Source organism: Salmo trutta, chromosome 1 (assembly GCF_901001165.1).
Source record: "Salmo trutta chromosome 1, fSalTru1.1, whole genome shotgun sequence".
NCBI classification, from domain to species: Eukaryota; Metazoa; Chordata; class Actinopteri; order Salmoniformes; family Salmonidae; genus Salmo; species Salmo trutta.
Genome location: NC_042957.1, coordinates 67,167,620 through 67,179,015, shown reverse-complemented (window position 1 = coordinate 67,179,015; position 11,396 = coordinate 67,167,620). Strand labels below are relative to the sequence as shown.

The 11,396-nt window shown below is 40.5% G+C and overlaps 1 protein-coding gene across 1 annotated transcript; it reads right to left on the bottom strand.

Annotated features, from left to right (window-relative positions):
• Positions 1 to 2,211: 2,211 nt before the first annotated feature.
• On the bottom strand, positions 2,212 to 11,172 carry LOC115205795 (glucose-induced degradation protein 4 homolog). The gene is made up of 6 exons (XM_029772111.1): positions 10,787 to 11,172; positions 10,140 to 10,199; positions 6,319 to 6,426; positions 6,045 to 6,146; positions 5,782 to 5,912; positions 2,212 to 5,436 (listed from the first exon to the last, which is right to left on the bottom strand). The coding sequence occupies exons 1-6, from the start codon at positions 11,015 to 11,017 to the stop codon at positions 5,373 to 5,375; spliced, it is 696 nt and encodes a 231-aa protein (XP_029627971.1). The 5' UTR covers positions 11,018 to 11,172; the 3' UTR covers positions 2,212 to 5,372.
• Positions 11,173 to 11,396: the final 224 nt, after the last annotated feature.

The following is an 11,396-nucleotide window of genomic DNA, read 5'->3' as shown; positions in this document are numbered from 1 at the left end:
TCAAATATAAAATATATTTTGTTTTGTTTAACACTTTTTTGGTTACTACATGATGCCATACGTGTTATTTCATAGTTTCAATGTCTTCGCTATTATTTCTATGTTGAAAATAAAAATAAAGAAAAACCCTCGAATGAGAAGTTGTGTCCAAACTTTTGACTGGTACTGTATGTAAATAAGTTATTTCAGTTTTTTTCAATATACTTGATGATGACTAAAACCAAATGGAAACTGTAGAAATGATAATGGACCTATATTTATACAGTTTCTTGACTGACCAGCTCGCTAATATTCACTGTGCACAGTCAATGGACCTACTGTACATTCATGTAGTTTCTTGAACGTTCAGCTCACTAATAGTCACTAGACAGTTAGGGAGCATGGAAAATTCAAAAAAGGATGTATATTTGTATTCGTATTTGTATTTATGGATCCACTCTTCCTGGGGTCCAGCAAATTAAAGGCAGTTATATACAATTGAGAAAAAATAAGAAACCTGCACACTACCCTTGTTAGTGTCACTGCTCTTGTTTGTATCACTGCTCTTGCTAGTATCACATTTTGAAGGAAAGGAAATATAACCAATTTTCAGCGTGGCCCTACAGACCTCGTTTTAGACCAGGGCAAAATGAGTTTGACTCCCCTGGGGAAATAGCGGCTATGGGGATTGATTTGAAATAAAACACTTGTGCTGGACACTTCTGTGGTTAAGATGTATTCTAGGGTTCTTTTCATATACCTACTGTGTGTGGTGGTGATATGAGTGGGCTTTTCAGTACGAAATGATCAGGTACATATCTAATACTCATAAATCATCTGATATAGGACTGCAATTATTTTCTTCATAAACCCCACCTCAAATTTGTACCTCAAACAGACCATTTCAAAAATGCTTGTTATTTCTTCAGAGTATGACATCATACTTCTGAGGAGGATGAACTGGCCAATCAGCGGTCTAGAGGAGGATGAGCTGGCCAATCTACTCGTATGAATATTTTGAATGACCGGTATATGCGCACACAATTCTGTTGTTGGGGTACGAGTACGACCACACCATTCCAATACAGAAAAGCTGCTTTTTGACGTACCTAATTACCCTTCTTTGGACAGAAAACTATTTCAATCATAAAATAGGTTTCCATCCAACCTTTTTATGCGAGTAAAGTACTTAGAACATGTCACAACAGGCCTGATGGAAACAGTACCTTTTTCAGGTAACTTTCCAAATGTCAACAAAACAAAATATGGTAGACGAGGTGGGATCTTTTTGTCTGTAAAATTAATGATGTGAGAAATGGTGGTGGAGTCACTTGATGATATTGTGTGGTCCTCCCACTATGACTCGGGAAAGCATACAGTTTATTAGGATCCAGATGAAATAAGTTATGATGAGCTTCACAGGTTGGTGAAAGTGCACGGTGATGAGTTTGATGCTCCTTTCTAATAAATCGATGGTCTTATTCTGGAGACATGATGATCGATGCTTGGCTGCCGTTTGATAAATACAAATAATCTTGCGTTTATCCATAATAAACTCATGGCTATACCCGCAATCTATCTGCAAGCCGTTGGCTAGAGCGCATGTGCCAAGGCCAGAGTGGGCACATTTGCTATATAACAGTTTTTGTGAAAAAAAACGTCAGCAGAGTTGAAAATGCGATGGAAAATCATTTAACCTGTCTTTTTTAACCACTTATTTTTGTTGGCACAAAACTACCTTTTTACTTCCATTCATTTGAATAGGTTACCTTCAGACCGTGACACTTGTGGGGGTTGTAGAGCAAAATGGAGAACACCATTGTGTTTGTGTGAGTCTCATATTAGTTTGACATAGGCAGATGCAGTAGGTTGACAATTAGATTGTTTTTTTTAATGTTACATAGACTCAAGGATTAAAGATTGTATTCTTTATTCGGTACATGGGAATGTAACCCAAACGTTATTTTTGTGCACTACCTCATCACGCACAACCTTTCATTGTTTTATGCATATTTTAGAATATTAACATGAAAATCTGTCCCCAATTGGATGGAAACCTAGCTATTGTAAGTACTTGTCATATTTCATAGAAATCTGGAAACACTGGACAGTTACTTAAGACTATAGTCCTCAACTATCACTCAGAAGTATTAGAAACAAACACCCAATTCATCACAAAATAATTGTAAACTATAATATAAACATAATGACAGAAACACCCACAGAAGAAAAGACCGTTTCTTGGGAATAGTTTTATTGCAATGTTGATGGAACCTCATTCTTTCAATTTCCTCCATCCATAAACTTTCTCATAAAATATCTCTATGTAGAAGTGCCATGATTTCAAAGACAGTCAGTCACCAGTAAAAACAGCCACCATAGTGAACAACACACCAACTCTTCCCCCTGTATCATACAATCCAATACATTTATTGACTTAATTAAACTCAACTGACACTTGTAACTTATCAAAGCTTAATTTGCATTTTTAACTAGCTTTTTTGTCCATTCTTGTAGCTTGATCATTAACAAAGGAAATAATGTATGTCACACTCTTTGTTACCTGGAGAATGGAGCTGGCACATGGACAAGGAAACACAAGTCAGTTCATAGTGCAGTCCAGACAGCAAACCAAGTCAGTTCATAGTGCAGTCCAGACAGCAAACCAAGTCAGTTCATAGTGCAGTCCAGACAGCAAACCAAGTCAGTTCATAGTGCAGTCCAGACAGCAAACCAAGTCAGTTCATAGTGCAGTCCAGACAGCAAACCAAGTCAGTTCATAGTGCAGTCCAGACAGCAAGCCAAGTCAGTTCATAGTGCAGTCCAGACAGCAAACCAAGTCAGTTCATAGTGCAGTCCAGACAGCAAACCAAGTCAGTTCATAGTGCAGTCCAGACAGCAAACCAAGTCAGTTCATAGTGCAGTCCAGACAGCAACTCCTAACACATTTTGAAATCAGATGTAATTTGTAAAAAGAAACAACTTCCACAGAGCTATGTCTTGAAAGTATACTTATTCTCAAATGTCTGAGGACATTGTTAAATAGCATATTCCTATAAAATCGTATTCATTTGCCATTCTTTATATCCAAACCAGCTTTTTAGTGTAGTAATGTTATTTATGCTGGCTCGAGCAACATTAAACTGACCAATGAGGTAGGCTAAGTAGTTTTACTTCCTGGTTGACACCTGTCATGTGATGTCACCTAATTCAGGGTCATATTCATTAGGGCACACCATAGTCAAACGTTACAAAACATTAACAGAAATTGAAAACAAGTCCAGGTAGTCCCTTCACGTTTCAGTATTTTCTCCCATTTGGTGTCTAATGAACACGACCCAGGAGACTCACTGGCGTTCAAAGGTCTTTTGAGGGCTGATGTGGTGGCATTTCTCTCCAACTGAAATCGCACAAACATGCTTTAACAATTCACAGTCATGACTCAACGCCAACGTTGTTATAAAACAGTGCTCTATACAAACATATTACAGTTAAGGCATAAGGTTTTTGAAAAGCTTTGACGAGAGATGTTCTAGTCAGTGTATTTTATACTCTCCCAGAAAACACATCTCTTCACATGTCATCAAGGTTTTGTAACAACGCCACTATTTCTCATTCTGTGAATGGAAAAGACGTCAAAATGATACAGGAGAGAGACACACCGGTTGTGCGTTGGTATAATTAGGGGCAAAGTGAAGAATGCAGAGGAGACAGCTCAGTTAGCTGCCTGCCACATTCAATACATCAGAAACGTAGAAATAAAATGAACAGAATGGGTCGACCTCGTTAAAATCGTTAACACATGTACAGTATTGCTGACAGTCGAGTCAGGTCCTAACGCAGCATATTGCACAGTACCAGCACAAAATCCATATCTAGTTTGGTCATCAACGTCTTACGAAATACTTACATGTGCCCATTCTAATCATTGTATTTCTATGCCTTATCTTTTCCTCCTCCAGCCAAAAACTCTATACTAGCTCACTCTCTCATCTGTCCCATGGCATTTAGTCCACTGCACACACTTTGATTTGTAGCGCTCTAGCATTAGCATTCTTCCAGCGTCACCACACAGACTACTCATTGGCTGCATTTAGACAGGCAGCCAAATTCTGATATTTTTCACTAATTTGTCTTTTGACCAGATTAGCTCTGAAAAAAATCTGATTGGTCCAAAGAGCAATTAGTAAAAAAACAGATCAGAATTGGGCTGCCTGTCTAAATGCAGCCCAAGTCCAATCTGCACTACACACTCTCTTCCACCAGTACTTCAGAGCCACCACACAGAACTCAAGACACCAGAGCATTACACTCAAATAGCTGTGTCAAATCAGATTAAAAGCCTGGTGAATAAAAACTCTTTATTATTTATATATATAAAAATGAACAACAATATTCATTTTCAATAAATACTCTGGTGGCTGTGTGATCACTCACGTACGTCATCATAATACCTTTTAAAAGTCTTTTCTGAAAATAAAATGGAAAGTAGGTAAGCGCCGGATAAGACATTTTTTTGTAAATTGCATAGAAAAATGAGTGAAGCGTAAACCACTTTATCAGTTCACTTGGTTGAGGCAGGGAACGGTAGGAGAGGCTTTTCAAAAAGCAGCAGTAACAGCAGCCTGGAAATCTGTCCACCAATATGAACTAGGGCATGGGGACTCCCTCTATAGGTCAGACGATGTCGACTCCACCATCTCAGAGAGAGGACAGATTTAAAGTTGCTATCAGTGTGGTATTATGTGTTTCAATAGCCCACAACACACATCTGATTATGCCCTGCCTTCAAATATCAACCTTCACCAAGACATCATCCGACTAAGCCGTCAGATCTTGCATCATGGCAGATCATTGACCATCAATCTTCTGTTGAGCACACCCTTGATGATGTCACACCTCAAGACCTTATGGAGATCCATCTTTTCAGGATTGTTTGCTCACTCTGTAGCTCGGTCAATCGCAATCAGGCCTCAATTCACTGAGACAAATTAAAATGCAATATCAAACTTTGTACTTAAATCTTAGACTGCTGCACCCCCCACCCATTTTCAGAGGGGCTGGAGAGGATTCCCAACTGAAAAGTGGAAAGCGATGAAAAGTAGCTTCAAAAACAGGAAGCTGAATGGAGAAAGAGTGGGGAAGAGAAAACAACCAAAGAAAAAGTGCTGTTGATCCCAGCTGATGCAAAGTAGAGAAAGGCAGGCTGGGAAAAACTGTCGGTCGGTGGCCTTGTTCTTTGTCTATCCCTCCCTCCTTCCATCGTTCTCTCCCTTTCGGCAGAGAATACTGGTAGGTAAATCCTTGGCATGATTGGTCAGTTCATCTCCCCCCTCCATGAGTGAGTCTCTAGGGCAGTGCCAATCAAAGTCCCCTCTGCCAGCGGGCAGGTATCACCGGAACTGGTAGATGGGCATACTGTGTTCCTGGACGTGGGTGAGGTTTAACGACTGGTACCTGAAAGAGAACAAGGGGACCAAGAATGAGCAGCTAGCCAGTAGCCACATCCCTATATGTTCACATCAGATCAACATGCAAAACAACAACTGGTACAGAACCTAACTATCTATCTACTAAAGATGTATTAACATGACCTAGTATGCTTAGTACTAGCAACTATCAAAATATGTACTCAATCTGAATATCCCAAAGAGCCAAACTGTACAGTGCATCCATCAGATTTGAACAAGCCATCTAAAATATTGACACTCCACAGTGTGTCTGCATCCCAAATAGCACCCTATACAGTGCACTACTTTGACCAGGGCCCATAGAGTACCATTTGGGACACAAACTATGTACCATTCAGAGCTTCTGTGGTAGTAGTAGCCCTCGATGGTGGCTGTGGACTTCTGGAAGCAGATATAGTAGAAACCAGCGAAGGACGCCCCGCTGATGTCTTTAATGGTGTGGTCCGGGACCAGGAACTGCTCCTGTAAGGGAGAGAACAACAAACAGTCACTAGATGGCCATGTTAGAAAGGACAAAAGAGACAGAGGAAGGGTTCAAGTTCATACAGGGAGAGAGAAAGAGATCAATGGAACATTAGGTGATATTGGACTCACCTTCCACCTCATAAAGACAAAGTCACTGTTCTTCAGCTCTTCGTAATCAAAGTCGTCCAAGTTGAAGCTCTTTGCATACTGATAAAAAGCCTGAAACTTACCCTGGAAAGAAACAAAACAAGTGTTGCTTTAGTTGTACTTTTTCCTCAAAGACAATTAAACTTAAGTACTACGCTGCATCCAAGAAGTGTTTGTTAAAAATAAGAAAAACACCAGACAAATGACTACGCTTTAATGGGAATATGAAATGAAAGACAGAGCGTCAAATAAATACCCAGTGCTTGCGGTCCACATCTTCGTCTGCGTCCCACTTCCTGGTTAAAAAGGGCCTCTTTCTACTGATGATCTCTCCTGCGAAGAACGTGGTGAGAGTGGGATACTCCTGCAAGGATCAGAAACAGAACGTGGTGAGAGTGGGATACTCCTGCAAGGATCAGAAACAGAACGTGGTGAGAGTGGGATACTCCTGCAAGGATCAGAAACACAGTGAACACCGTAGCTAATCTTTTTGTTTATTGGACAAGTTCAGGTAAGACCCTTGCCGTTTGCTTTGGTTCCTACAGAATTAGAGACTACGACCATGCTTCCTTCTCCGTAAGGACTTTCACTAACAAAATAGTGTTTTAGTTATACACAGCACAGTCACTTACATTTTTTTAAATAACTTGGCAAGTCAGTAAAGAACAAATTGTTATTTACAATGACGAACCCTAACGATGCTGGGGAAATTGTGTGCCGCCATATGGGACTCCCAATCACAGCCGGTTGTGAAACAGCCTTTCTTACAGTCACACACATAAGTTGTCCAACAAAGTAGGTAAATATTACCAATTATTTTTGGGGTATAGACCTGAATACATGGATCTAGCTGTGCTCCCACTTACTATTACCACAATCTGACTTGGCTCTACAGTCCTGGTTACCAAAGTTCCTTTAGGAAGGGTTTCTGGCTGGAACACATGCTGGTGCAGTGGCAAATTAAGTGTCACACACAGGAATGCCATCAATAACAAACAGCAATGCCTTTTTAATGCAGGGTCATATTCATTAGGCAACAAACAGAAAAACCGAAAAACTATAAAAACTAAAACTGGGAGGGACAACCTCAACGTGTTCTCTTTTTCCGTTTCAAAATAATTTGCTGCGGTGTGTCCGATTGAATACGACCCAACTCACTGTAACACTATGCCAAGGTGCCAGATCAGTGGTAGGTAGCACCTTGTTAAGTAAACTAAGTGCACCATTTCCCTGAGCACTCCCTTTGAGTCACTCACAACTAATTCTCTAGGAAAAGAGGTGAACAGGGCCAGACAAGGGATATGTGTAATTTACAAGGAGAGAGTGGGAAGAGCCCTGATATTTAGTGTTGCCAGTGAGAGAAAGTGAACAGCAATCACATTTTGTACCAGACACCCTCTGAATTGTATACCTTGCTGTAAACAGACAATGCAGGCAGAGAGCTGCAGCACACAGAGATAGAGGTCAACCGATTAATCGGAATGGCCGATTAATTAGGGCCGATTTCAAGTTTTCATAAATCGGTAATCGGCATTTTTGGACACCGATCATGGCCGATTACACTGCACTCCACGAGGAGACTGCGTGGCAGGCTGAACACCTGTTATGCGAGTGCAGCAAGGAGCAAAGGTAAGGTGCTAGCTAGCATTAAACATATCTTATAAAAAAATATCTTAACATAATCATTAGTTAACTACACATGGTTGATGATATTACTAGTTTATCTAGCTTGTCCTACGTTGCATATAATCGATGCGGTGCCTGTTAATTTATCATTGAATCATAGCCTACTTTACCAAACGGTTATTTAACAAGCGCATTCGCACTGTCGTTGCACCAATGTGTACCTAACCATAAACATCAACGCCTTTCTTAAAAATCAATACACGAGTATATATTTTTAAACCTGCATATTTAGTTAATATTGCCTGCTAACATGAATTCCTTTTAACTAAGGAAATTGTGTCACTTCTCTTGCGTTCTGTGCAACAGAGTCAGGCTACATGCAGCAGTTTGGGCCGCCTGGCTTGTTGCGAACTGTGTGAAGAGAAACTTCACCAAACGGGGGATGACTTAACAAAAGCGCATTTGCGAAAAATAGCACAATCGTTGAACGAATGTACCTAACCATTAACGTCAATGCCTTTCTTAAAATCAATACACATAAGTATATATTTTTTTTTAAACCTGCATATTTAGTTAAAAGAATTCCAGGTTAGCAGGCAATATTCAACTAGGGAAATTGTGTAATTTCTCTTGCGTTCATTGCACGCAGAGTCGGGGTATATGCAACCGTTTGGGCCGCCTGGCTCGTTACGAACTAATTTGCCAGAATTTTACGTAATTATGACATAACATTGAAGGTTGTGCAATGTAACAGGAATATTTAGACTTATGGATGCCACCCGTTAGATAAAATACAGAACGGTTCCGTATTTCACTGAAAGAATAAACGTTTTGTTTTCGAAATGATAGTTTCCGGATTTGACCATATTAATTATTATATAATTAACTGTATGTTTGTTTTACTCCTCTGTTTTGCTTTATCTTGGCCAGGTTGCAGATGTAAATGAGAACTTGTTCTCAACTTGCCTACCTGGTTAAATAAATAAATATAAATAAAAAAATGACCTAAGGCTCATATTTCTGTGTGTTATTATGTTATAATTAAGTCTATGATTTGATATTTGATAGAGCAGTCTGACTGAGCGGTGGTAGGCAGCAGCAGGCTCGTAAGCATTCATTCAAATAGCACTTTGTGCGTTTGCCAGCAGCTCTTCGCTGTGCTTCAAGCATTGAGCAGTTTATGACTTCAAGCCTATCAACTCCCGAGATTAGGCTGGTGTAACCGATGTCAAATGGCTAGCTAGCTAGCGGGGTGCGCGCTAATAGCGTTTCAATCGGTGACGTAACTCGCTCTGAGACCTTGAAGTAGTTGTTCCCCTTGCTCTGCAAAGGCCGCGGCTTTTGTGGTGCGATGGGTAACGATGCTTCGAGGGTGGCTGTTGTCGATGTGTTCTTGGTTCGAGCCCAGGTAGGGGCAAGAGAGGGACGGAAGCTATACTGTTACACTGGCAATACTAAAGTGCCTATAAGAACATCCAATAGTCAAAGGTATATGAAATACGAATGGTATAGAGAGAAATAGTCCTATAATTCCTATAACTACAACCTAAAACTTCTTACCTGGGAATATTTATTTAATTTTATCTTTATTTAACTAGGCAAGTCAGTTAAGAACAAATTCTTATTTTCAATGACGGCCTAGGAACAGTGGGTTAACTGCCTTGTTCAGGGGCAGAACCACAGATTTTTACCTAGTCAGCTCGGGGATTCGATCTTGCAACCTTTTAGTTACTAGTCCAACGCTCTAACCACTAGGCTACCCTGCCGCCCATGAAGACTCATGTTAAAAGGAACCACCAGCTTTCATATGTTCTCATGTTCTGAGCAAGGAACTTACTTTTTTACATGGCACATACTGCACTTTTACTTTCTTCTCCAACCCTTTGTTTTTGCATGATTTAAACCAAATTGAACATGTTTCATTATTTATTTCAGGCATTATATTAAGTTAAAATAAAAGTGTTCATTCAGTATTGTTGTAAATGTCATTATTACAAAAAAAAAAAAAATAATTTTTTTGGTCCTCCAATAAATCGGTATCGGCTTGAAAAATCATAATCGGTCGACCTCTAACACAGACCTGTTCTATGACTGTCTACCATTTTAGAGGCAGTCAGTCAATACATCCATGTAAGACTAAACATCCAAATACGGTATACAGTGCTCAGACAAAACACTTTTGCAACATAACAGATAGGCCTTCATACCGGTGTTGCAAATTGGTCAATAGATGGCTCTGGCTTGTTGTTTAGCATGTTGTCATAATGCATGCCAGTTACACATTGGTTGGTTGTACCAGTATACATTTCAATTGGGGCTGGTGAGCTGCATTGCACTTGGCTTACAATGACCCCTGCACTGATAAGTTCCCAAAAAGGGCTTAAAGACCCATGAAAACATCATCACTCATTGCATGTACACTGTATCTGACCCAGTTCTGCTCCACTTTACCTCGGTTAGGCCTTTGATCTTCAGGTAACCACACAGATAAGAGTCCTCCATGGTCACATGCTGCAGGAGACAAACAATCGCACAATGAGTGGTATTCAAGTGCAGTGGTCACAATGTCAGTGTGTGTGTGTGTACAACAACCCATCAGGTGCCTTCACAGAATGACAACCAAGCTATTAACGAGTTGAGTTCAGATATTTTCAGCGGTTCTGTCAATCTGGGCAAACACCAATGAAAATGCTGAATGCTAGCCACCTATGTTATTTAGCAGCTAGGCCATATGTTAACATAAAATCATGCATGTGAATGCCAGTATTCATGTATTCAAATGTTTGCCTAAACAAAATGTTCATCTCACTGCCAGAGTTAGCAGGCTGTTCTCTCTCGACAACCCTAGGGGGCCCAAGAGGGCTTACTAACATTTACAGTCGATTTGAATGGGCCATCTAGCTGCTAACTAAAGATTGCTTTCTGTCAAGCTTGTTAAACTAGTTTGTTTGCTAACTAGCTAGTTCAGCTGGCTAGTTTGCATGTCAGTGGTGGTTGGCAGTCAGTAACGTTAGCAGCAGTGACAAGACAACCTTACATGGTCAGCTAGTAAACATGCTATCCATCATACCAAGCTTCTTAAAAGCAAGAGAATTTACCTGCAAAACGACCTCAACGTCATACGAGTTTCCTTTGCTCTTCTGATGCCCTCGAAACTGTGAACCGCTGTACAGCAGCGAAGTAGCTACCCCGGGCTGGTGCGTGTTGATCGGCGGGGGAGGGATAAGAGAGGCCGAGGATGTACGGGCCGCAGCGGTGCTGCTGCAGCTCTCAGCTCGAACAGGCATGATGAGCGCTAATGCGTGCGTATCCCCGACTGCAACAGTCATGAACCACAGACTGAGGAAGCTCTTAATATGGAGAGGGGCTACTGACCAGCAGTATCTAGAAGCCTGCCAATTTACTATACTATACTCCTCCCCGGCCCAAGGATAGCTCACTCTGGACGTGTACTGGCTTTAAGAGAACTTCAACGTTTCTTTAGACAACTCAGAATCACCCTATTTGATTGGCTGGACATGTGCATTCCTTCTTTGAACGGAAACGTAATTGGATAGTCTTTGGAAATGCATTCTGGGACATGTAGTTGCACATTTGTACGTTACTTTCCACTAGAAAAATCCATATGAATGATCAGCGTTCTTGCAGTTTTGTACTAAGGTTGAAAACGTATATATTTGGGCCCTACTTTCTATTCGTTCGGAAATG